This window comes from Oenanthe melanoleuca, chromosome 1A (genome assembly GCF_029582105.1).
Source record: "Oenanthe melanoleuca isolate GR-GAL-2019-014 chromosome 1A, OMel1.0, whole genome shotgun sequence".
NCBI lineage: Eukaryota > Metazoa > Chordata > Aves > Passeriformes > Muscicapidae > Oenanthe > Oenanthe melanoleuca.
This window is the reverse complement of record NC_079334.1, coordinates 42,685,888-42,713,265: the sequence shown is the minus strand read 5'-3', so window position 1 is coordinate 42,713,265 and position 27,378 is coordinate 42,685,888. Positions and strand designations below refer to the sequence as shown.

Sequence of the window (27,378 nt, the reverse complement as noted above, 5' to 3'; positions counted from 1 at the left end):
GCTTCATCTTTTGGTGTGGGAGAACCTAGTGGAAAAGCTGGGGGGAAAAAACAATAGAGTGAAATAAAAACTGTTAAGGATGTTGGATAGACTAACAAAGAAAACTTGACATACCTAATTTCTAAAAAAAATCTTCAATAATGTCCTATGAGAGTCTCATCTCCTGCAGGGTAAGAAAAACCTCTGGTAATTAAAATGGAAGAGAAAGAAGGCACCTGGAACCCAGCAAAAGATACTGAACAGGATGCCATGACAGGATTTGAGTCTTAGGAAGAAATAAGAGAATTTTATTTCTGTGAGGATACTAATTACATGTGAGAGATAGGGACAGTAAAAATAAAACACTCGAGACAGACTTCCATGTTAGGAAACACATTCAAAACAATTCACTTTTGACAATGTGAGTAAAAAGCATATATTTTAAAACATGCTACTCAGCAGCAGCAAAAGGCCAGGTACAAGCCTTGCCTGAAGTATTTCTGTGCCAAGTGTAGACGTTCATTCTAAACTGATTAATTCTGCTGTTAATAACCTCTGAGAGAAGAACATAGGTGGATATCCTCGGTGCATCTGCTACAACAAGGTTTTCCAGAGCCTGTCTGTCAAGACATTGCCTTATATTTAAAGATGTTTACCATGACACATTGTATATTAAATTAGCATTTCTAGGTCAATTACAATTATGAAGCTGTAATTTAATAGTAAGCTACAGAGGTATCTTTTGACAGGTTACACTTTTCTAGAGCCTTCATAGCATCCCAGCTGCACTTCCTGGGGAAAAAAAAAAAAACCACAACACAAATTTTATTGGCACTAAAATACCCACCAGCTCCACAAAAAGCTTAGCTCTGTCCTTTAGACTTGACACCAGGAACTGAAGTAGAGGTCACCTTTATTTGTATAAAGTTCTCCTATTCTCACGTAACACTTGGAAAGCAGGTGAGAGGGTACCAAAACCTCAGGAACATCCTGTATATAGTTCCATCTAATTTGGTGTAATAGAAGTGGTTTTCATCATTAGCATAGAAAATGCTACTTATATTCACTAAACTATGCAGGGAAAGTATTTTCATATAATCAAACTGTGTTATTTCAAAGCTGGCACCACAATATACCTCAGAAAATCAAATGGTAGTTACGTAAGTGCAATACAGATGGCTTATTTACTGCATCCTTTTCGCTTGTAATGCCCAGTTAGATCTAAATCAATCAACCACTAAGAAGCCTAACCCAGCAGCCTTTAGTCACCAGAAAAAACAAAGCAAATAGGCAGAGGAAGAAGGCAGCAAAGCTACACTGATTAAAATGCATCTGTTAAATCACTCAGTCCCACACTTATTACAAGTAGAATCAAGGGAACTACAGACATTATCTGGATTTGAAAGTGAAGAAAATTCTAGTTTTTACTTAGCTTAACCTTCTACTGCATCACTGCATGAAAAACATGTTATAATCAAGAGCTTGTTTTGTAAAAGTATACTAATGATACCACTGCATATGATGTCCAAATGTAATCTACCCAATGCCAACTCAATTAGTAAATTAGGTTTGAAGTTAAAATATATGAGTAATTTTAAATTGACTACAAAAATAGAAGCCCCATTCTCCAATGAGCCAGATAGTTCAGATAAAGTCCTTTTTAAGGACTATCAGAATTCATCTCAATATAACCATACTACATGAAGCTCAATATACCCAAAAACTTTAGCAGGCAACACAAGTTAAAACCCACTTAGCTGCAACATCCAACAACTGAAATCAGCCTGGTCAGATAGCCATAGTAATGACCCCCAAGAATTTCTTCTTAGTCAGTGCCAGTAGGAAATAAGCAGCCATACTAGCTAGACAACACTGAGTACCTTGAAAGGTGTACTAGAAAAGAAAAGCATCATCTAGACCATGCAAAATCTGGGCCTCATGTTATCTTTATCAGCATTTTTAAAGTTTTGATAAAATCGATACACTGTACATAAAAGCAGTCTCATGCTTCCTCTGTCAAGGTGAAAGCTAAAAAAAAAAAAAAGCCAGAAGCACAACACATGACATTCTCAATAAAGTTGATAATCAGAATGGTGATGAAAAAATATGGGTGCAGAATAGCTACAAAGTCCTTCCCACATACAAAAGCAATTGATCTTACACTGACTCATTAACTTGAAGATCCTTATTATTCGTTATTAGAACCAGAACCTGTCCAGAGTTCATCCATTTCAAATGATCTTCAACTACTGCATGACTTATACTGAAGTTTATATACACATCTCTTTCTTAAAAAATTTCCAGATTCCTCTATATGCCTCCAACATTTCTATCACACATACTTGAACCTTAAAAATCCATGCAACATTAGTTTTCAGTAAATACACTTGGAGCTACTTAGAGGAAATAACATAGAAAGCTGTGTTTCAAAAGTGTTTATGCCAAGTTCTCTCAGGGGTAAACAAATCCCTGTGGTTCTGATATCCAGGAGAAAAAAGCTAAGTGGAATTACAAGTTAGAAACAAAGAAATAAAAAGGTAAGTTTTTTCAACAAAAATTCTTAAAAATCCAAAAGCTCACAATGTTTTAAAAACTTCAGTGGAAAATGGAAAGGAGGCATTCTGAGATAAATTTTATGACTGTACTATTAGCAAAAATATTCCAGCTGTATGATCTGCTCTTCTAAATACACGCATTTGTTTAGTTTATTGAAACAGCAAGAACATCAGAATTTCCATTCACAAGCTCATTTAAAATTTGGTTAAACAGTGCCATCTGCTTTCATGGATTAAATCAGGCCAAATACATTCAAGATTTGTATTAGTGCATTTCAATAACCAGACTCTGCCACTTCTATTAAAAGTACATTCATTGGGATTCCTACTATTTTGTTGGCCTGTTTATAACAGTGGAGTTAGCTATCCTCAGATTTCAGTCAGATATACAACTTCAGTTTTCCTTATATCCCTCTCCCTGTCCTAGTCTCTTCATAGTTCAGCTTTATTCTGTACCTCACTGCAACACCTATGATAAACACAAGGGTTTAGTCAATCCAGGATGAAATTACTTGGCCTAACTAGATCATTCCTCCCCATTTCAGAAAATACCAAATTTAAAATCACAATGTTGCCTCTTTATGGAAAAAGCTTTCAAGGGACTATCTTCGTGAAGAATCTTGAAGTGGCCCTTCAGATACTATCCCAGAAAACAAGAATGCTAGACTTCACTTGCTGTGGTTAATAAACATGCATGCAATTAAATTAATTTCTTTTCCTCCAAAAATCCTACTGCAAACTTGAGAACTAATAAGTATCTACTTGAAGCAGTCTTCTCCTTCTCAGTGCACTCAGTACAATGCACACACTTCGTCTGAGAGTTAAACACAATTATAACTCATACCCAAAGCTGAAACCAAACTGCAATTATCTTCTTTGTTATTCCAGCCCATACAGGGAAGTGAGGCTTAGGACATAGGCTTAGATGTTGGGCCACTGCAATTGCTGCTGCTATCCAAAGAGAGAGCACTTTCTCCTTCTCCCTGCCATCTTCCCCACTTCTCTTACACAAACTCACTGCACCTCTCCAACTCCAACTGAACTTATTAAACAGAATTAGAGTAAGTAAAGTTTGGGAGAAGCATGGTGGCCCACTCTACATTAGAGCATCTCACTGAGGAATTCAACAATCACTGAAGTCAGCACAACACATGGGGATTAATTTAATAATAATATATTGACAAAAAATCCAGCTTAATGTGAAATGTTTAATCTGAACACTACACACTCTTTACTCATTCAAGCAGCTTTTTTTCTTTCAATTTCAAAATATATAAACACAAAATTCTGCAAACATTAGGCGTTCACCATGAACCATGTTTCATCATGAAAGTGGACTCACCCAGTAAAGTCATAATCAATGCATACTTCAACAGAATTGTCTTCACAGCCACACATGGAATTCTTAATAAATTAATACAAGTTATAGCTTAAGGTACATGCATATATACTGCATGGGTTCTACATTTCTGATTCCAAGGTTCCACTTGCCTCAAGCCTGACAGAATATCCAGAAAGGAAATTTTCTGCTATTTTTGTGCATTATTTTGTATTCATGGACTTCTTCATGCTTAGGGGGGCCAGAAGACAGCAAGACCCTCTCTCTCCTCTCTCAGCACTACAAGTGTTAGACTGGCCCAGATGATCAAGGATTAAATGAAGCTTACAATCACATCCTGTCTCTCCACCTAGCATTAGCTAAGCCTCTACACCCTCAATCACAACAGCATTTAGTTTATCCCACTGCACTAAACTTCATAAAGCTGAACTCCCAACAGCTAACCTAGAAGGAAAAAAAAGTTGTTTAAGTCTATTCAAATAACTAAATCTGCCTAATAAAGTCAGGTGAATCCCTATGGATTGACACAGTATGGATTGCTACCAATGGCAATGAGGAAAACTCAGCAGCCCCAAATCGCAGATGAAGTTCACTAACAGAATCAAAATCAATCTAAGTAACGTCTTTAAGGAATTTATTGACAACTGATGAGCTTCAAAAGCACTGACACCACACAAACAGAGAAGAGTAAGCAAACTAAAGCCTTTCCCATAATCATAATTTTCAAAAAAATACTAAATCTTGTGAAGCTAAACGTTTTTTCCCTTATACTAACAGGAAAAGATAACCATATCAAAGGATGATCAGCAAAATTTCAAATGTAAGAAAAATTGACTTATAACTTTAGTTATAGACTGAAGAGAACTATGCAGGTTAGAGAACAACCTGCTAAGTAGCTTACTTCTTTTCAAGCTAGCTATGTAATGTGACAACCCAAAGCATCTGAGTCACCACATCAAAACATTTAAACTTATTGTTAAAGATGCAGCATTAAGGAGACAGTCCATTCTTTAACATACCAAATGTTAAAGAACATTCAAAACTATCTCTTCAGTGCTTCTGGATGGAGTAAATTCTTAAATTCTATAAGACATGTAACTTGAATTTAAAAAATCAATATGTAATTACTAAGCATATCCTTTTATTGCAAATTATATCATGGGTATTAGAGTGCAGCAAATTTTATTTTAAGAAAATAATTTATCATTAACTATTCAGACTATATTCAGACGGGCTTTTAACAGATGTTAGCAAGTTTCTATTTAACAAAGCAATATAATTGAAAGAATCTATTCTTGGTAGTAACACTTGAGTCTACAATTCCAGAGCATAATGTAACAAGAAAAAATCCACGTGAAGTAATCAAGATACTTTGTTTTGTCACCTTGCTAAAGAGCCAAAAAACATCAGCTACATCTGTCTGCAATCAAACAATAAAGTACTATTTAATAACATCCTACCTAAAAGCAGCTTCCCAAAAGCAGTTCATTCCACAAACATCAGAGGGCAGCATCCAATAGGAATTCCAGAAAGATACAGACAAATTCTGACACCTAACAGAATAAGACAAAAATAACCTATATAAATGTTACTGATTTTATGGCAAACTTAAATGGATAGTCTCCTAGCTCAAGCATAACTTGAACAGGTAATTAGTTGTCAGAAAACTGGTTATGTAATGCAACTCGAATACAAAGGAGAAGGTATTAGATGCCAATCAGGATTTTTTTAGAAGTAGAATGGTCCCATCCTTTAGCCTTTCCTTTTCATATATTTTCAGAATGTGAAAAACAGAGGGGCTGAGATTTTCAAGGATCCTTCTGTGTTCAAGGTTTAAACTAAGCCCATAGCTAAGGGGTGAATGGCAACACTGCTAGAAAGAATGTCACCTTTTCAACACCTTTGTCTACTAAAAGTGGAGGAGCAACTGTAACTTTCCATTTTAGAGGTTACATTATCCATTTAACAAAATCTCCATTTATCCCTTACTCTAGTCAGTGCAAATCTGCAAATCTGATTTTAATAAAAAATAGGACTTAGCAGCACCAAGGAATTCCATTGTTTCATCACAAATGGTTAATGCAATACAGAAATAATCACAGCATTTCACAAGTTTTCTTTCTTCACACCAATAGGAAGACTAATAATTTACTGACGTGTGCTACACTAACAGCTAAAAAAAGAGCAAGGTTTACTACTTCACCATTACATTTTATGCAACAGCAATATAGGAAATATTTCATAATAGAAACAAAAGTGTATATTTCAAAGGTTCTGGTGAGAAAATCAACATCATGAATTACAATCTGAAATGAGTAAGCAGAAAATTGTAAAGCAAGAGATCCTCTCTTGAGTGACCTTCTCTGCTCCCTGCCCTGGTGATACAAAGCCAGTAGTGTTTATTCTCCTTTGAAAGTTAGTATCTGTGAATGAAAGACATGGTCAAGAAGAAAACTAACACAAAAGCTGCTGATGAAAAGTATTTAAGGATATAGTTCAGAACTCTACTGAAAGTTGGCTTTGCAAGTTTGAAATTAATCAGTATCATCCTGGTAATGTAATCTGAAACCTGTAAAGGCCAATGTTTGGCAAACATCAGACAATAATAGCTTAACATAGCATCAAAGAATGTCAAGCTGTGTAATTTCTGCTTTTTGTAACGCTTGAGAAAAACGACCTGATAAACACAAGGTTTCACAAAGCCTCATTTAAGTGCTGTGGGGGATGGTGCAGTTCTTTGGTAGATCACAGGAAATCCTTGTATTCTGTAGACAAATGTGTTTGCAAGAGTTTTCAAGTGATTTTATTTCATGACTTAAGAATGCTCTCCAGAAATAAATACCCAGGTACAAAAAATGAAAATATACACTGAAACTCTATTTCAGAGATATCTGCACTACTCTTTACTAAAGTATAAAACAATCACTTCTCTCTGCCAGATTGTTTCTTACATTACTCTTTGCGGCTTTTGCAGTTTTTATAAAACTTCAAGACATATAAGGTCTTGCACTTATCTGAATAACAATTTTTATGATCTCTACTATTAGCTTTTTGAAGTAACTGTTTCTCATTACTTTTAGGATAAATTAATAGACAATGTCTCCAAAAGAGTTTTCTGGTTTAGAAGATTATTATGCTATTATTACAGGGGATTCCTCTTCCAGTTGTCAACAAGAATTTTCTTAGCTGTCTTGAGTATTACCCTACCCAAACTACCAAGGCAAGAGGCAAATCTTAAGTAGTGGCTAAGTCATTTCTCTGACACATTAGGCATTTCCAACATTCCATTTTGCACAAGATTATCAGCCTTAGGTTTGATTCATAAACTGCTTATTTAAAACAGGATACATAGGTATGCAATTACCTAATGTTAGCTTAAGACATTCTCCCATCAACAGAAATTTCTCTCAATTGACCACACGTTACCATATTCCCCAAAGTTGTTTTTTTTACATAAAGGATTAAGAGACTGGAATAACTGGACAACAATAAAATGCCACTCATCAAGGTATTTTTTAGCTGAAATAAAATTTGAGGAAAGCCTGGACTACAAACAATTGCTTTATGCAGCTAAGGAGATTCACTGTACCTGTTCACAAACAGGTACAATCACTGTTACCTCAGAGAGGTTACTAGTCAGACAGGAATAGACAGGAATAGTTACCTTCAGTAATACAGAGGGGTATTTTGCTCACATCTATTATTGCTAGGTGATTAAAGACCAGTCTTCACAAATAGAAAGTGGAAAATAATGTCAGGTGAAACAAACTAACCAATGCACACAGAGTTCCCTAACACAGCTCTGATTCACAAAGGCAGGCAGATTCACATGAGCCAGGCACATGATCCATCCACCAGCCTAGGTAACAGGAGAGACTCTCCAGCCAGTTTACCAGCTGCCTAATGGGGTTACTGCCTGAAAGGGTGTAGGACTCATTGTGGGATCAAAGGTGGACTGGGGAGGAAGGAGAATGCAAAAAACAGAGAGAATATAAGAGGGTCCAGTCACATGTGAAGACCTCTGTTTTCCTCTGGTAACAGGAGAGCCCCATTCCATCTGCCATCCAGAGGTGAAAGTGCCTGCAAATGAGAAGATGGCCACAGATCCTGGGGACCCATGAGCCTGGGGTGCAGATGCAGTGCACAGCGTGTGGGTGTGTGCACACTGGTGCACAGAGCCACCAGCAACCAGTCCAGCCTGCAAGCAGAGCAAGAGGCTCGGCAGCCAGGAGTCAGACAGGCCACAGGACTGGGCCAGACTGGAGAGAACAGAGAGCCTGAGCTACTGAAAGAACCTCTTACACAGCCACAAGAGATTAGGGTCTGAGGGATGGCAACTGGAAGCACCAGAGAGTCTGAGCTGGCCACCTGGGGTTTAAGGAGTGGCTAATGTTTAAGGCTACAGCTAGCCAAAAGACTCCCTTTCATGAGGCAATCCTGTGGCCAGCTGCCACAAGGCTAAAGTCAGTAACTGGAAAGATCCAGCACATGCACCTGTACAACACATGTGTCTGCACATCCAAGAGGGTGTGAGCACCAGAAAACGGACTGGGGCTGCAAGCCTCAAGCATTCACACACTCAGGTCAGCAACACTGGAGGCCAGCAGATCAGGAGCCCATTCCTGGACAGACCAAGTGTCTAAGGCCAGTTACTGGAGGAATCCACCTTATATACACTGATGAGAAAGGAACAGGATCAGGACGATTGTCTGTGGTTGTGCCAGCACTGTTTCCTGTGTGCTGATCTCTGTGGCCAGTCATGTGTGTACGCACTAAGAGTCTATGATCCCACTGGAATAAAAGCTGTCTTTTGCTACTGCCTGGACCCAGGAACATGGAAATGCAGCAGCCTTGTCTCATCACACTACTGGGCTGGACAATTCCTAACACCTTCCACTGCCAAAAATATAAAAAAGAAAAAATATGAAGTTTCAAAAATCACTGGTGTCATAGACAAGCATTCTCAGTGATCTGTTTGGTAACTCAAATCATCTCTCCCTTAAGCAATCAGCCATTCCTTAATCACCTTTATCAGTTAATCTAGCTTCAACATCCTGGGGTAGTAGAAATTTTAGTATTGTATACATAGAAAATGTCTATTTCTGAAGACTTTTCAGAATGAAAGGACAATTTCAAATTCATGTGCAAAATACACAGCAGTGTATAAGTTGCAGTCATGAAGACTGGGGCCCTGTGCTCAAGCAAGTCAGGTTTTAACTGTAAGAAATCCCTCAACAGTCAGTGGAAACATCTTTTTTTAAATGGAGATCATGGTTGCCAGAAATACTTTTCAATCCACGTGGCATCTTTTGTACTGCAACTCCACAGCAAACTTAGCAGAATGTCCAAATGGTGAGGGGTGCAGCCCTGGTGACTGTTCCTGTCATAATTCCTCTAATTAACAACCTAAGTTTTATCAACTGCATGAACCAACCAGTAAACACTCATGTCTCTCCTGCAGCATAGCCCAAAAGTGCAGCAAAACAGGAAGGATGAATTTCCTTTCTACTCAAAATCACACAAGAGTAAAAAACTGGGATGATAAGATTCTTAATTCGACTCCCAGATGCACTAAGAATTTCTAATTCTCCTCAAGAGCTCTGTCTGAACATTTGCAGCAATATCAGAAATTTGTTATGACATATTTTGTCATAGAGGCAATGGCTTTTTTAGATAGGAGATAGTCAATGAAATGCTAGACATCTGATACCAAAACTTTTTAAATGGAAAAATCTTGATAACATTTCATTGCTTCACAACATTCCTATGCAAAATAATATTTGCTGGTCAAATGCTTGTCAAATTCAGCAGTTTTAAATGAAGTTTCAACTTCAAATTATTCAATGTTTCATCCTTTTAAGTTTACCTCATGTTTTGAAGTTCTTTGACAGGTTCTGGACCAATTTCTTAAAGTAAGAATAGCTGAGAAGCAAACTGATGAAACTGCTGGTTAAGCTTTGGTACTGATGAAAACAGGTGTGTACAGGCCAAGGCAAGAACCAGCTACCTGTCAAAACCACCCTCCTCTGCTAAGCTTGTGGATATACCTTCTCCCCTTTTCCATGCACTATAATCCACTTAACTCTCCCTCTCCCAGAACAGTTAGAGAGCAAGAGACTGGTATAATCAAACAGCAGTGTTGCACACATCAGAATGGTATGGCTGGCAATACAAAAATGCTGGACTACAGTGTAAAGGAAACACGTTCCGTTTCAGTAGTGTCAAATTTACTGACCCCACTAAACTCACAGAACTGACAACAGATTGATTCCTTCGGTAAAGCTCAAAATTGCTATTAGAATAGCACTTTTTTTGGATCTGAATACAAGGTCCAAAACTCCCTAACTGTCGTGGCAATATTGACAAATTATTATCTGCCTAACTGAAGTGGCAATATTGACAAATACGAGGGAGTCAACAGCTCCTCCCAGTTTTGTATCATCTGCAAACCAAGTATCCCTTCCAGTCCTGCATCCAAGGCATTTACAAAGACATTTAGCTATTAAATTCTCAAAGTCAGCTTCAGCTGACTTCAGCTGTTTATATCAAGTCTCAAGATACAGGCCTTTAGTCTCCAGTCCTCTTGTTTCTCAGGTCAGAGCAGCATTTGAAACAAACAACTCCTTACTGATTACCCAATAAATTCCTGTGAATTATGATGTTTCTTGGAGGATCCTGCCTCAGCCTGTAATTCTAGTTTCAGTATGGTACTTCCTTTTAAATTATTTTCTTCCTAAACATGTCATCACCACTGCTAAATTCTCTCAGGTGTAGCATTCCAAAACCTTATTCAAGGCTTGAAGTTTTCATGTTTGCATATTTCCAAAAACTAACAGAAAAGCCATCTCCCTCCCCTATTCTCAGAGCATGATCAAGTTCTTTCTGCCCTTGTGGCGTACACCAAGCTTGACTATTGAGGCAAATGAAACACTGACTGGCTAAAGAAAACAGAAAAACACTGCTGAGTCTATGAATGCCTTCAGATGATAGTTACATTTGCCTTGCTGAACTGTATTTTAAAGCTATCAGTGAACACAGGTAAAGCTACCCACTTATGAAAGTTACTATTAATGCATACAAAATGTTAAACTTAGGGATTAGAAGGTGATCTAAATGCAATTTACTCTGAAAGGTTATGCACCCTTCTGGATATTATATGATCACAAGACAGAAGTGGCATAAAACAGGTGGCCACAGCACTGTGTGAATGCACATAGTGAAGAAGCAGCTGATGTATAAAATCTGAAAAACACCAATATGTACAGTAAGATGTGTGTGTCACTTACAAAAGTGAATGCAATGCAGTTTAATACTCAAGAATAATTTACAAATGCATCTAAAGGAACATTCAGTGGGACATTTCTTAACAGCCACTGGACAGAGCTTTTCCTTAAATAAAAGCCTTTTAGGGACTTTTTTCAAGAGTCTGACTCACAAATAAGTTCTGCACAGGCACTTTTTGCACAAACAGCATGTTTCAATAACAGGGGATGTTTATCCTGAGCCTTCAGCTTGACAGCAGTTTATAGGCAAAGAATTCCCACACAGGTGACAAAAGACACTAGTTTTGGAAGGAGATATGCCCCCACAAAACTGTATGCAGTGGAATTATTTGTGACACTTGAGATCTTCAGGAAAGAACTTTCTCAGTTAGGAAAATTTTTCTGTTTGACAACACGGAGCAGATTTATATCTCATCTGATATCACTGCAGCAAGAAGCTTCTTGCACCTTGCTGAGGCTCTTCTCCACTCATATTTTAAAACTACACTTTTAGTACAAATGCTAAAACAGTATAGCTTTTAAAATAAACTTGGTTCTTCTTTTGCTTACTAGCAGTATAATGCAGCTTAAAGTCATTTCAGTATTTAATAATACAAATAATTTATTTACATTATCATCTTCTAGCCAACAAAAGTTTGCTTCATTTAAACCGCATGTTTTATTTAGTCAAGTAAATATCATACACATGTGGTTTTTTTCATTGTATTTTTATTTAGAACTAGTAGATTTCAAACACAAGGGCTTTTAATCACGAACGAGAAGTTCATGTAATAATCTGTATTAACTTGAACTAAAGCAAAAACACAAGGGAAAAAATTCTTTCAACTAGTTACACCAGTTGAAAGCTGGGTTTCACATTTCAGCTGACTCCACCCCTGGTAACTCAGAATGCTTTTCACGGTATTTTAAGATTATTAAGTCAGAGCTTGTCATCCTGCCATCCTTTGTAAGTCCTTTACAATAGCATCGACACTTTAATAATTACATGTTGAGGCAATACAGAGAGCTGAGTTGGCCAAAACCTAGGTAGTTTTCAGGCAGGTGACCACACCAGATGAACTCACTCAGAGGAGCACAAGCAAACAGGGACTGGGGGGCGCCAGAGCTTGTATAGCACTGGGAAGCCAAACCAATAAACTCACTTTGCTTTAAACTGCTGTAGAATCTGGGCAGAGGTAGAGCTAGACTAGCCCAGAAGGGTCTGGTCCTGATTTTTCTCCATTTTCAGTGAGAGATTTCTCATCACTCCTCTTTTCCTGGCTTCGGTAGCCACAGGCGAACAGGATTATGAAACTATAATCGAAAGGAAAACTAGTAATTTCCATTCCACAACCTCACTCACCACTTGGCCACATTAAAATTTCTGCTGACATCTGTGTGAGATGCTGGGATATGCGCCCCTTTAATTACAGAACTGAACTCACTGGTTTCTGTGAGAACACTGGCTGTATTAAGGAATCCCATAAAAAAGTTTCGCTTCGCTGAAGTTGATAACCAGAAAGTTACTAAGTTTCAGACTTGAAGGAGCACCGTGAAATTTTCTCCTTTCGGAAGAAGGAAACGCAACCCCCGTCGCTTCACTCGGCCTGTTCCCCCAAGGGGCGACCAGGGACGGGCTCAGCGCCGCGGGGCCGCGCACGGGCCACTGAAACTTTTCCTTGTTTGTTTAAGGCTTTCCCAGCCGCCGTTCCCGGTGCCCGGCCCGCGGGGGGCCGGGAGGGAGCGCACGGAGCCCGCGCCGCCCGCGGCCCCCAAAGCGCCTTCCAGGCCCCGGCGCCGCCGCCCGGCCGGCACCGCGCCCGCTCCGCCCGCGGCCCCGACGGACCCGGGGGCTCCCGCGCCTCCCGGCCCTCCCCGCGGGAATGCGGCGGGAACCGCCTCCCCGCCGGCCCCGGCCCCGCGTACCTGCCGGTCCCCGCTTGGCCCCGGCCCGCGCTCCCCGCCTGCCGCCGGGCGCCGGGCGTGGCGGGGTCTCGGGCCTGCCTCTGGCGGCCGCCGCCGCCGGGCTCCTGCTCCAGGGACAGGGCGAGCTGGCTGAGGCCGTAGAGCAGCGAGCAGACGGCGCAGCCCAGGCACAGCAGCGCCACCCGCGCGAGCCGCCGCATCCTGCCGCCCGGCACGGCACGGCACGGCACGGCACGGCACGGCACGGCGCGGCCGGGCGGGCCCGCGGCTCAGCGGCAGCCCGGCGGCGGCGCGATCCCAGCGCGGCCCGGCGTGCGAGGGGCGGGACCGGGCCCGGCCGGGCGGGCCGCAGGGCGGGGCCGCAGTGCCGCCCGCTGCTTATTTGCCCCAGAAGTGGAAAAAGCCGCGCCTCCCTTTTCCCGCTGCATCCCTCCCTCCCTCTTTCCACCGCCGCCCTGTGCTCGGCCTGGTCTCATCCCCATTCAGGCCTCCCGAGCATCGGGCCCTGGGAGAAGTCAAGCGACGAAATAGCCAAAGTAGAGACGGTGACAGTCCCGGTCTGTTCCGCACTGGTGCGGACTCACCGTGAATCCCGTGTGCAGTTTTGAGAACCTCAATTTTAAGAATGTAAAACTGTTAGAGGGTATGTGGCTTTATTAAGGGCAAAAGTGGGTCTAAAGCTCCCTCAAAATGACACTTTCTCCACTCTCAATGTTTCTGTTGCACTAACTTTTCCTGTGTGAAAGCTTCACAGCTGCTTCTGCACAAGGATATTCTACACATATAAATATATAAAGAGAGGGTGCCGAGAGGATGGAGACAAACTCTTCTTGTTGGTGCCAAGCAATAGGACAAGAGGCAACAGGAGAAACTGGCACACAGGAAGTTCCACCTGAATATGAGGAAGAACTTTACTGTGCAGGTGACCAAGCACTGGAACACAGAGGTTGTGGAGTCTCCCTCACTGGAGATATTCCAGAACCTATGGACACAGTCCTGTGCAATGTGTTCTAGGAGGACCCTGCTTGAGCAGGAAGGCTGGACCTGATGACCCACTGTGCTCCCTTTCAACCTTTACCCATTTTTTCATTCCTTAGGCAGCTGAAGCTACACAGATGTAATTTCTCCTTGTACAGACACAGCTGGAGCATGCAAATCACTTCGGCATCCTTCCCTGTTCTGGCCTTAGAACACAGATGACTGTGTGGCACCCTGGCCCGAGGAGCAGGTGGGTGCTCCTGGGCCAGGGAGATGCTGGACCAGAGAAGCTTGGAGAACTGAGCCTGAAGGATTTGTTTGCAGTCACTAGCAAAGATAGGAATTGACTCACCAAGTCATGCTTCTGGACAACAAAATGTAGGGCTGGGAAGTGGCAGAAGAAATAATAGCTGTACGTCTTGTTAGATAGGGAGAATATTGGTTGGGTTTCAGCTGAATCCAACACAGTAGTACACTCTCTCTCTAGTCCAGACCACTGAGCAAAGGCCCAACAGCTTCACTAACCTATACTATTGCCAAGGTAAGTATTTTAAAGTCATTATTCAGTACTGCTCCCTCAGCTTCTGACTGCTGACTTCTGACTGCGTATCTTTTTGTCCTTACAAGTGCATTTGGCTCACTTTTTTCTATAGACTATAAACATCCTTCTTTAAAATAATTGATAATATCTCCATTCAGGATCCTGCATTTTAAGAAAAATGCCAACATCATTTCCAGTAAACCATAAAATATAGTTCAGTTATACTTTTTGTGGTCTAAGGATGTATGTTACATGTGAATGTCCACAAAACCTGAGCCATAGCCTACTGCTGTTCTTGGCTGTGCTTGAAAGAAGGGGAAAGCAAGATGCCAGCTGGCAACTGTGGTAGTTGGAAGAGAAGTAATGGCAAAATTGTTCATAACCTATTCCTCAAAATAAAAAAATTAGGAGAAAAGGTGGCCCTCAGAAAATATGGGATACTCAATTCTGTTTGCAGTGGAGATACTGAGATGATTATTAAGAGATACAAGCAGGGAAATTGAGGCTGAGAAAAAAAAAAAGTAGAATCCAAGAGAAGTAAGGAACTAGGGAGGATGAAGAGAAATCAGGGCCAAAGATGGCAGGGTGGGGATGGGAGAGTCATAGAATGAAATGGCAAAGGATATGTAAAAAGAACTCTGGAAAGAGATTACTGGCTTGCACTGAAGGAAGAACTAGCTCTGAAAGCACCACTTAGCTGGGCTTTCTGCCCCTTCTGTTCTGTGTTCCTCAGTGCTTTCTCCCACAGCCTGCCATTCAGCTTCCCTGATTTTGTGTTTGTGCTCAAAATCGGGTTCATTGCTCTCACTGCATATCTACCTGCTGACCTGTGCCATGAGTTCTTGCACTGTCCCACTTCACAGCCCCTTACACACACTGTCAAGCCCATATGGCAGGGCATGAGTAATAGAGAGACATGAGACTCAGAGCAGACAGATAAAATGGAGTATTTACTGACAGCAAGCTTAAAAGCAGAGACCACTTATTCCCTGCTGAGGTGTGACACCTGTCTTTTATGTGGAAGAGTGTTCGAGCCAGGGAAAAAGGTCTGAAGGACGTTATAGTGGCATCAAGAATGAATGTGGCAGATGGGTAGTAATAAAGGTCTCATGCTTCAGAAGGAGAAATTATATTCTTAGAGGAGAAAAGAAAAATAAGGAGTGCTAAAGGGAGGTGACATAGGGAGAAATTTTTTATTTTCAACAATGTCATTACCCAAATATGAATTTAAGGACTTCTCTTCAGTCAGTGCTGTTCAATAATATGTGAATAATTAATGAATGAGAATGTATCTGCAGTGCTCTAAAAATATAACTAAGGCAAGGTCAGAGAGAAAGTGTCTTTGTTAAGCTCTCTTTTGCTATTGGGGAGAAAAAAACAGCTAAACTTACATACACACACAAGGCTTTTTTTCACACTGCAAAATCTGTCCATTTAATCTATGCGTTGGTCTGATAAAAGATAAAATGCTTCTTATTATGAACTTGGCCTTGTGAATAAGGGAGATAAGCAAAAGTAACTGAAATGCCATAGCTAAATTGTATCACTGAGAAAAAACATTATCAGATGGTATATAATTACCCAATGCAGTTTATAAATTATTTTAAAATTAATAATTATGTATCTTTATTACCATGAATAGTTTATGAACAATATGTAACATTTTATGCTGCAAGGTCTGCTAGTCTTCAATTAATTTAAAACTTGAAAATTTACAATCAGATGCAAGATTCTATCCTTTTATTAATGATTCTAAGTCTTTAAATCCTTTTCTTGACTAGAATTTAGTTACTTAGCCACGGTAACTTTTGTATCTTTAGTAGTCAATTCTATTTACTACGTCCAGAAAATAGCTCAAGTCCAGAAAAAAAGCCATCTTACTAAACTACAGGTGTTAAATAAGTTGTTAATACAACCAATTTTTTTGAAAAAATCAGCATCTGATACTTCTTCAAGTGTGTTCATAAGGGTCATAAGAGTAGTCATTGTGAGCCAGAAAAGGAAACCAACATTCTAACAACTCATTAGATCGCGATAAATCAGATAAACTTAAATTAAAAAACAAAAAAAGGGAAGAAAAGTCCTAATCAGATGCATTTGTTTCATTCCCCGTTTTTGTTCTTTCACAAAATTAAACCATTAATTAAGTTGTTACAGCAATAAGATTTTGTGCTGATAGATTTGTGTCAATACTGCCCTGTATGAAGACCATTTAAGGGTTTTTCAAAGGCAAAGACACTTTCTTTGATGTTCACATGCCCTTTCATACAAGCTGCAGTGTCAGCACTTGGCTGTGATAGATTGCAGGATTGGGCAAGCAGGAAGAAACTGCTTTGCTGCCATGTGTTGTACATATGGTATCATCAGACTTCTTGGGCAATGACCCTTTTCTTTCACTTTTGTATCACTTTTTCCCCCTGTCTATTACCTTTTAAGAAAAATACTTAGTCTGGTACAACTGCCTTCCACTCTTATTGCATCTACCCCTTCAAATTTCCTAATGTATGAAAACAAAAATTTTCAAAATCAACTTTTATTGATAATCAAAATATTACCTTCCCCCATCCCCTTCCTATTAAGCTCTCCTTGTTTAACGTTGTACTGTGTTTAAGCAGGAGTGTGTTTAAGCTCCTACTTCAAGCAGGAGCTTAAAATATTTCGCAGTTAGTGTTGATAATCACAATAACACCCAAGGACAACAGAAACAGGGAAAGTATCTAGGACAATAGTGCACAAAATTAAGTAAGCTGCCTTGTAAACTGTTTAGGAAGTGGTATGATATTTGGCAAATTTCCTAGTTTCTTCTAACTTGAATAAATTTCTTCACCAATATTATTCTTCAAAATTTATTTAATAGCTCCTCTGTGAACAATTTTAAGTTATTAAACATTAGTCAAAATACTAATTCCTCTTAAGAAAGTTCAAATTTCATGCTCTAAATTAATAATCATCTATATATGTAGACTTGCACAGTATTTAGTAGTTTACTAAATGAATGAATACTTTTTACTAAAAGAATGAATACTTTCTAGGAGCACAAAGAAAATTTTCTTTTTAATCTTTTTTCAATACTTGTGTGTCAAGTGCTTTTTTTCTGTAAAGATTACTACATTTGGAGCTCCCACACATCAATCCAGAAGGGATTCTCAATGTTTGCCATTTGTTGCTTTGCATCATCTAAAATTTTCCAAAGACTGTACCTGGCAAGGGTATAATAAAGAGATGGGTGACAGCCAACATGGCTTTATTAAGGGCAAATCATGCCTGACAAATTTGGTGAGTTCCTGCAGTGGGCTTAGAATGTTGATGGATGAGGGAAGTGCAGAGATGTCATATACCTGCACTTGTGCAAAACATTTGAAACTGTCCCACACAACATCCTTGTCTCTAAACCAGTGGGTGATGAGAAGCTCAACATGACCCAGCAATGTGTGCTGGCAGCCCAGAAAGTCAAACATGTCCTGAACTGCATGAAAGAGTGTGGCCAGCAGGGCAAGGGAGGGGATTCTGCCTCTCTACTCCACTCTCATGAGACCCACTTGTAGTACTGCATCCAGCTCTGGGGTCCCCAACACAAGAAGGACATGGACCTGCTGAGAGAGTCCAGAGGAGGGCCATGAAGATGACCGGAGGGCTGGAGGATCTCTCCTGTGAAGACAGGCTGAGAGAGATCTGGGCTTCTTCAGCCTGGAGAAGAGAAGGCTCTGGGGAGACTTAACTGCAGCCTTCCCGTACCTAAAGTGGCCAACAAGAGAGCTGGAGAGGGACTTCTTACAAGAGCATGTAATTGGTAAGACAAGGTGGAATGGCCTTAATCTGAAAGAAGGTAGGTTTAGGTTAGATATAAGAAAAAAAACTCACTATGAAGATGTACAACACCAGAACAGCTTGCACAGAGAAGCTGTGGAGGTCCCATCCCTGGAAGTTTTCAAAGCCAGCTTGGATGTGGCTTTGAGCAACCTGGTCTAATGAAAGGTGTCCCTGCCCATGGCAGGACAGTTGGAACTAGATTACCTTTAAGGTCCCTTCCAACCCAAACGATTCTGTGATTCTATGATTTGTGTTTAAAGCATTTTTACACAAATCCGTACCGTATACAAAAAAATATAGAAATAAGGCAAGCAGGGCAGGCTTTCACTTGTTTATTTACACATAATAATACTTAAGTTTAAAAGTCCTTATTGTGTTCTGCTGTTGTCTGCTACAGCATCAGGTATTTTGAGTCCTGATACCCAGATCAGGGTTTTTCAATTTCTACAATATATTTTTTTATCTCTAATAGAAAAAAATATTTACTAGCAGTAAATATGCACAACAGTAACTGCATTATGCCCTGAAAGTTCAATTTTTAAGATTAAATGTATCAAATAATCTGAAAGTAGGTATTTTTTTACCTTTTCCATTTCACAGTAACAGTGCAGATTCCACATAGTGAATTTATTCTACTTGTACTAAGTATGTTATCCTATTCACTTTTTTGAAGATCCTTAAAATGAATTAATTAGCCCAGGAAATACTCAGATCATAAACAAAAAACACTGCTTTTATTTTAGGGGCTTTTTTTTATATTTGATGTAAAAATTTAATCCATTTTGTTATTTCAAATCAAAAAAGGCTGCATGTCTTAGAAAGCAAAACTACATCTAGCAAACAGCTAAAATGAAAAAAAAAAATTAGATGACATCTGCCAGCTGTCCTTATAAGTGGTAACACTTATAGGAGAGATGTCAGCTCCCTAAAACCCATTCAGTGGTGCAAGCCAGATGATACACTGGAGCCAGTAGCTCCTATTTCAAAATAGAAAAGACAAAACATGGTCATTCAGTAAGGAGGCATTTTGGAAAGTAGTCAGTCAGTCAAACCAGGTAGTATTGACTGACTTTGCCAATTTATTTACCTTTTTGTTTTGTTAATCTGTACCCTGGTTTTACTCTTCCTTCAAATAGAATTTTACATGTAAACTGATGTAGAGACAATGTTAGAGATAGAGAAATAAAATCCTACTGTTTGTCTCTCCACATTTTTCTCTAAGGGTTGCTCAATTTTTATTAATACAAATTCAAAACCACGACTGCTTCAAAAGCAGCCAAATGTGGTAGTTTAAAGCATTCGGTACTTGAATTATCAGGAAGAAGAAGTAAGACACTCATATTGCCCTTTTTACTGACTGCTTAACACTGAATAGAACAACCACATCACAGACAAGTGCCTAAGGTACCCAGCACCGTCACACTTGGTGACAGCCTTGGCCATGCCTGAAGGTCACATAAATAAGTACTGTGAGCAGGGAGCCTGCTCTGCACTGTCCTGTGCAGCCCTGGAGTGTGCAGACTTACACTGCATTATCTATGGTCTCAACTGGATTGTTCTCAGACCATTCCGCTGCACGAGTGGCAGCAGAGCCAGCGAGTAGTCGGGATGTTGTGTAGTGTAGTGCTGAACTCTGAGCCTGAAACACCCAAGATAATTTGAAGTTCTGCTAACTCATCAATGTACTTATGCATAACTTAGCCTTCCTTTGCCCATCTTTAATCTGTAACTTTATAAATTTAGTTTTTACTCTTTTCTTTTCTTTTGGGACAAGAAAGGGTAAAATAAAATTGGACACTGTCCTAAACTATCTCCAGGCACCAGGCCCATATCTGCAGGGGAATGCTGTGATCTCCCATGGCTGCCAAAACATTTGTGTGGAATTTAAGAAATTTGTTTTGATCTTCAGACACATAATTGTGTAGCAGTCTTGCCGAACCAGTCAATAGCGGAAAGAAATGAATGAAAGGGTGATAGAAGGGCTTAACAAGGCTCTCCTCCTTTGAGTCCCTTCTGTTCTTGCAAAATAGATGAGTAAGTAAGACTAAATTAGACCCCTTTAATTAGTGACAATAGCCCTATTCTGGTATGCGATGCCAGTTTAGTCAGTATTTATGCTAGTACCAAATCTGGTCATTACGTCAACAGTTTCCCAACACTTGCTGCCTGCACTTGGGAATTTATGCCCAATAATGGCAGAGTGGCATTTAAAGCATTCTGCACCCAAGGAGGTATCAGCCTCACATGCTGCCTCCTTGGAGAGGGGATGAGGTCCCATTCTCATGGCTGACATTTCAGTTACCTGCTACACAAATGGGAAACTCCGACGCTCTTTACAAGAGAATCGGCTTCTTTCCAGAATGTCTTGTAGGATCTTTGCCTCATGCTGCAAAGCAACACAAATGACTAATAATTCAGAGAACTGAACATGGGAGCTGTAGAACTGAAGACAAATTGAGAGAACCCACACAGACCACTGTTTTATAAATTGCTTCAGTAGCAAAGTAGTTTTTATATACAATGAGATAAAGCTGTAGACAAAGACCCCTTCTCAAGTTTCTTACCTCATTTGTTACTTTAATTTGCAAGCATGGATGCTTTCATGGTTTCTTGCTTCAGAAGCAGTAGTCCCAGGAATATCTCAACTTCTGTCATAACCAAAAGCAGTAATGAATCATCTCTGCCAATAAATTAGCAGAGGCTTTTTGGAATTTTGAGATCAAATTCCTAAAATCTGCTGTTTATCCCCTAATTACCCACTTGTATTTCTTGCAGTTTCTCCTAGACAGTACAAATAATACATTCAGAAAGGGGTTCTGAACAATTTAATAATTTTATTTACTATTTTATCATAACAGACCCTAAGCATCACCAATGCCAGTCAAGATTGTAGTCCACTTACATTCGTTTTCACCAAAAGTACTTTCTTGTCAGATTGTTCACAGGCAAGAAGTATTAAATTATTCCTAGGAAAGGCATTTCAATGTGTGTCACTATTCTAGGCATCAAAAACACCTATTTATGCTCCTCTGAAACCAACAATATGTCATCAATGTGAAATAACTATAGGGATGTAAATTTTTAAACAGTTTCATTAACTGTGTAACATTTATCATTTTAGAAAAAAAGTCTTTGTACTGTGATTCCTTCTGTTTCTTTCTTTCCAGACACTTCCCCTCAGCTTTCCTGCCAAGCTTTCAGAATTTTAAATTGTTTAATATAGTCTTTGAACTGAGGTCAGGAAGAGGTCAGTTGGAGGCAGTATCCCAATGGGTTACTATACGCTTGTCTAAATGCAATGTATAGTCATCCTTAAAGGAGTGCTAAGCTGGAAATGAACATAGTTTACCAGACAGAAAATATGTAACATCTCATGATGCAAATTGTTTTTTCTGACCACTACACAGAGACCTTTTAAGTAGATCAATATGCTATGCTTTTCTTAGAGTACGTTCAGATTTTTTAAATTAAATTTGTGTATATTAAAAAATTACAACCACACAAGTTTTTTCATTCACAGAGATGTTTATTTTTGTCTTCAATGTTTGTAGGGAATACGATTTCACTACAAAAGTGTCTCAGAGAAACTCCATTCAAAGTCTAGGCTTAAGAATGAAGGGAAAATATACTTTCAGCTGTACCAGTCCTGAGCAAAGTTTAAAAAAAAATTTAAAAAAAATCCACTAGAGATAGGAAGCAGCACCAATTAAACCAGAGAGCCTCTTACTGATATCTGCTCATGCTTTTTTTTCTGTTTGAGAATTGGTAAAACCTTAGGTAGGAAAAATTACTTTATTAGAATGTGGACATAAGATTCACAGTCCCAATCTCTCACCAAATACTATCCTTTTTTAAATAGTTAAGAGTCTAGGGCCTCAGTTTTACTTTCCATTAAGTAGTCAGGACTGCTAACAGCAAGACTGTTGCCCCCATGGTGTAACATTTTCTCTTACTCAAAATGGTAAATAAATATTTATTTAATATATTTCTTTTAATAAATATTTATTTCCTATCAATATCAAGTTCCTGAAAAGTTACACTGTTCTTAGAAGTATACTACTTGTAGCAGTTCTAAAACTTCTGATAACATCAGGTCTCAAAACAATTCAAGTGGCTTACAATCTGTCTCTTGTTGTTCCAGTGAAAGGATTTCAAGCCATTGGTAATACTCGGTACTTAATAGTTGGTTTATCCAGGACATTCAGATTCAAACTGACAAAGTAAATACTTCTAAGAGTCAGAACAGAAAAGGCACTTACTTATTTTGGGGAAGACACCTGGCAGGTAAGATTTTTATTTTCAAAATAACAAGCCCTTTTTCTAATAATAAATCCCTTAAAAAAAATAGTCGGATAAACATAATCCCTATGAACAAAACCAACTTAGGTACCCCTTCCCAAGAAAGGTAATACTGTCCTTGACTGAGAAACTGAGAAATGTGAAAGCATCCAAAAATACTCACAAGTTTTATTCACTTCTGTAACATTCCAGTAGACCATCACAATTGGATAGAAGCGAAAGTTTCCTCCAAAGAATGGATGTTTTACAAATTGAAAGCCTCAAAAATTTCTGGACTGTTTTTTATTAGGTACTTGTACCAGCAATAAAATGTAAGATTCTAATGTGTATAACCAGGAACATCACCGTTACAATCAACAACCTGTGACTTCAACCAGAGGAGTAAATCTTTTATCAAACTTCCTTGCAATTAAATCATTGCCTCAGTGATGCTCTGTGTAAGGCACTTAGTAAACTTTAAGAGCATCTGACAGTACTGTTGGTAGTTTAGATTTCTTTGTAAGGATGCTCTAACAATGCTTCAAGATTAACAGGTTAAGGTGTGGAATAATCACTGAAAACAGCCATCTGAATTACTGGCCACAAAACTCTTCAGAAGCCACATCCATTCTAGTCTAGGTGCTTATCACCCTTGCAACATAAAGCTATCCTTTTCTTAGCAGTCCAGGAATTAGACCCTTTAAAATTGTGTAGTAGCTAATTGTATGAGAGGAATTAATTTTGTTCCTAACTCTTTCATTAAAACTTCTGCCCTTTCAATAAATAACTTGTATGCAAGAGTGAAATATTCATGGTATTTACTATTTAACTCACAAAACCCTACATCTTTAGGCCAAATGTCACTCAACCAACAGCCATCAAGAATTATAAAGCAAGACACACCTCTAAGTGTGTGTGTTGCCTACTTCCAAAACAGTACACAGAGAAAGGAACACTAAACAGACAAAAGACAAAGAAGCCATTATATGGCCCTCCTAGGGACCATTCTGAAAATACATTTTCTTTGTTCTTCCTTCCTCCCACATTATTACTCTTTTTGTTGGACTGAGGGTTTTTGAAGGTGTTTGACATTTTAGAAATAGATGCTTCCTACTTGGAATTGCTGTAGGAAAGCAGAGAAAGCAGTCAGTATCTGTGCACGCTCCTCAGATCTCCTTCTCCAGCAGGGACTAAAACCATTTTACTTGGCAACATTTGCCTCCATCAGTTGGAAAGAATTCTGCTTATTTTGCCACATTTGGAAGCCTCCCAGCATAGAATACCATTTACAGAAACTTGCAGATAATTGGCATTCCAGAATGCCAGGTAGCTCAGACTGAATGCTTGAATGGTACAGGATCAGTGTAACTATGCTCAGAAAGAATCTGTTCAGGTAGTCAATTATATAGAGACAAAGACAACAGTGATAAAATTGATATTGACCTCTAAGCTCCCACATACCATTATTCTGAATGACCATGTTGATCTTAAAGAAACCAAAATATAGTTGAAGAAGTGGGAACAGCAATCAAATTGCCCTCTTAAAAAAGCAGGCATAATAAATTACTTCAAACTCACAGCATCCACTTATACTACAGATGTACTTAAGAGAAATAAAAGAAAAGGGAATAGAAGGAATCAGGAATCAGAATGTGTTTCCTTCAGAGGTGGGAGTAATGGTAATACATGTAACCTGAAAATATTTCCCTTGCCTAGATTAATTCATAGCTGAAGGCTGTTACAGAGATCAGTCAGATGCCAGATTTTCCTGCTCAGAGATCTGTGCCATCAGGAACTGGCTTGACATTGAAGCATTTTTATTTATTCTGTGCAAAGAAGAGTCAGCTTGAAATAGATTATTCATGGATGACAGTTATATATTAGATGCATATAAATGGCAAATTAGATCTCTGTGTTCCCAAAGTGGGTATTCAGAAAGTAGAATTGGCCTGACCCCTCACTTGTCTTAACAGATGCAAAGTGATTGAACAACTCCATCCTTCTTTAGTGACAAATACCTGGGACTATCTTTGAACCAAAAAGAATCTGAAGTTTGTAGAACCTAGTGATTTTGGGAAGAGGATAAAGAGACACATTTCATTAACCTGGGTTACATTTATTTCCTTTTTCTGTATCTTTTTTCTTCTTCATGCTGAAGAGGAAAATTACATGCACTTGGTTTGCAGGTTATCAAAAAATACATTAATAGTCTCTTTTCCTCAGCTATCTTCTCAATAACTCCACTGTAAATGAGAGCTCCATTGGTCTACACCTACATGTCTTAAAAGCTTGAGGAAGCACGTTTATTTTCTTTGACTAAGATCAGTATTTACCCACAGATGTGCTGGTTTTGGCTGAGATAGTTAATTTTCTCCATGGTAGCTGGCATGGGGCTGTGTTTTAGATTTAGATAGTGCTGGAAACAGTGATAACATAGAGATAGTTCAGCTGTTCCTGAGCAGGGGTTACATAGAGTCAAAGCCTGTTCTGCTTTTCCTACTGTCCCACTAGTGAGGCAGCAGGGGGTACACAAGGAATTGTGAGGGGATACCTGACCCCAAGTAACCACAGGGATATCCCAGACCATGTGGTGTGCTCAGCATACAGAGCTGGGGGAAGAAGGAACAGGGAGATGTTTGGAGGGATGGTGTTTGTCTGCTCCTGTCACTGTTACCTGTGATGGAGCTCTGCTTTCCTGGGAATGGCTGAACACCTGCCTGCCCATGGGAAATGGTGAGTGGACTTTTCTTGCATGTGCAGCTTTTGCTTTACCTGTTAAATTGTCTTTATCCCAACCCATGACTTTTCTGACTCTTGCTCTTTGAATTCTCTCCCCACTGCACAGGGGAAGAATGCACAAAGGGCTGTGTGGTATTTGCCAGCTGGGGTTAAATCATGACAGAAAACAGTGTAATCAAAGACTACACTTTTCCAGGTGGCCTAGATCCTGAAAACATGGTCCTGCTCAAACAGTCCTCCATCTGTCAAGATATGCCATACTTTCTACAAAACAATTACCATTTTGGAAGTATATTTTAGAATCTTGTTACTGAACAATATTTTTTCTAGTGGTAATTTTCTTTTTAAACATATGGGATAAGGAGTAATTAGATAAGGTTACAATTTTGTCTTTTACAAAAAACCCAAATGGGACACCAATCTCTTGTAATTATTCTTAATGATAATCATTAAGAGCTATGGAATATGCTTTTGCCCTTCATCTTCTTAAAAGTACACCTAAAACTTCCTGTGCTCATTGAACTGTCTGCTCTTAAAATCTGCCATGAGCAGACAGATCAAGTTCATTCTGACGACTTCTATCTGTCTCCCATAATAAAAGGGGCAAGATTAGGATTGAATACATCAGAATGATTCAGTGATGGTTTATTAATTTTTACCAACACTGTTAAATAGATGCTGTAATCAGCTCCTGCTTTACTAAGACTCTAGAATCTGAAACCAATTTGTTTTTTTCACTGCATTTTCTTTTACTGTTTGAATCTTATGGTACACTTTAGGTAGGGGGGACACACCTGGAGTCGTGGGCCTTTTTCACAAACATATCAATATCTTTTGGCATACGGTCTTAGGAAAGTCATGTAAACATCACCTGCTGTTGGATAACAGTATTTTCCAGGAAGCATGCAGTTTTCCATTGCTGTGCCATGTTGTACCATTTACTCCATTCTAGACAGGAAGTTACAAAATTCTTACAGACCACTGATTTGTAATTAACTTATGAAGTACTTCTCCAAGTTTAATTAGAGGTAAAATCCTGTTAATTCTTGTTAAAACATGGGTTCTTTAGATGCTGAGCTAAGCTCAATATCTGATTGTAGTCTTAGACAAGTCTTCTAAGTCTTTTTTAACAGTTTCTCCTCTTTTTAAGCCTTTGACAGCACAAAAGAAAGCCATCTGAATTTCTACAGCTTGACTGATTTTACCATACAGTTTTTGGTAGTTTGAAGTTATAACCTTTTAAACCGAGACTGCTCTGACATAAGCTGGGGCATAATTTCAGCTCAAACTGTGAAAGCTCAAACTGTTTTTCCAGCACAACCAAATCTTAACAGTGAGATAGAAGCATGCATTTTCAAAATGCCATATTTGACTGACTGGTCCACTGGCCAAAACCAGAATTAACTTATTATCTTATCTATCTTATTCCTGAGTAAGCACAGGCTAAATTTACTACAAGTATAGCACTTGCTGTTGCCTTTGGAGAAATTAAATGTAAATGCCTTTCTATTTCCCTACGGTTTCTGAGTTTGAATGAAGTATACCCAGACTCCCTAATAAGGAAAAGAGCCACACAAAGGCATGTCACAGGAAAAAAACCCCAAACAGATACAGTTAAAGAACCCTGGATAAGAAGTACACAATACATCCATACCAAATCAGTCCTGTTAACAAAGTAAAATCAATCAGCAAAACATAGAAAACTGTCAGGCTTTTGACACAGGAGAGGAAAAAAATAAAGAATTTAAGATGCAAGATGTGAAGTTTAGAAGACCTACCTAAAAACTACAGCAAACCAATAGAACAAATTCTAGAGAGTACTGTCTCACATGGCTACTTGAAAATGTGCTATTCATAATATTAGAAAAATGTAAAGTGCACAAATTATAAAATCCAACCTTTTTTGAGATTTTACAATCTATGCCCCAAAACATCAAATATCAAGTAAACACATAATAGGTTAAAACTTCA

The 27,378-nt window shown here is 39.1% G+C and overlaps 1 protein-coding gene across 4 annotated transcripts in view; it reads right to left on the bottom strand.

Moving 5' to 3' along the window:
* Positions 1–13,304, bottom strand: part of GXYLT1 (glucoside xylosyltransferase 1) — a 53,412-nt gene extending 40,108 nt beyond the window's left edge. For 3 of the 4 annotated variants that reach the window (XM_056509566.1, XM_056509557.1, XM_056509546.1), the window contains exons 1-2: positions 13,062–13,304; positions 5,334–5,426 (exon numbers count right to left, since the gene is read on the bottom strand). In XM_056509566.1, coding sequence (XP_056365541.1) covers positions 5,334–5,426; positions 13,062–13,261 — 293 coding nt within the window. In that variant the 5' untranslated portion in view covers positions 13,262–13,304. The remainder of the gene's footprint in view (positions 1–5,333; positions 5,427–13,061) is intronic. The other variant, XM_056509574.1, reaches the window with a different exon arrangement.
* Positions 13,305–27,378: the final 14,074 nt, after the last annotated feature.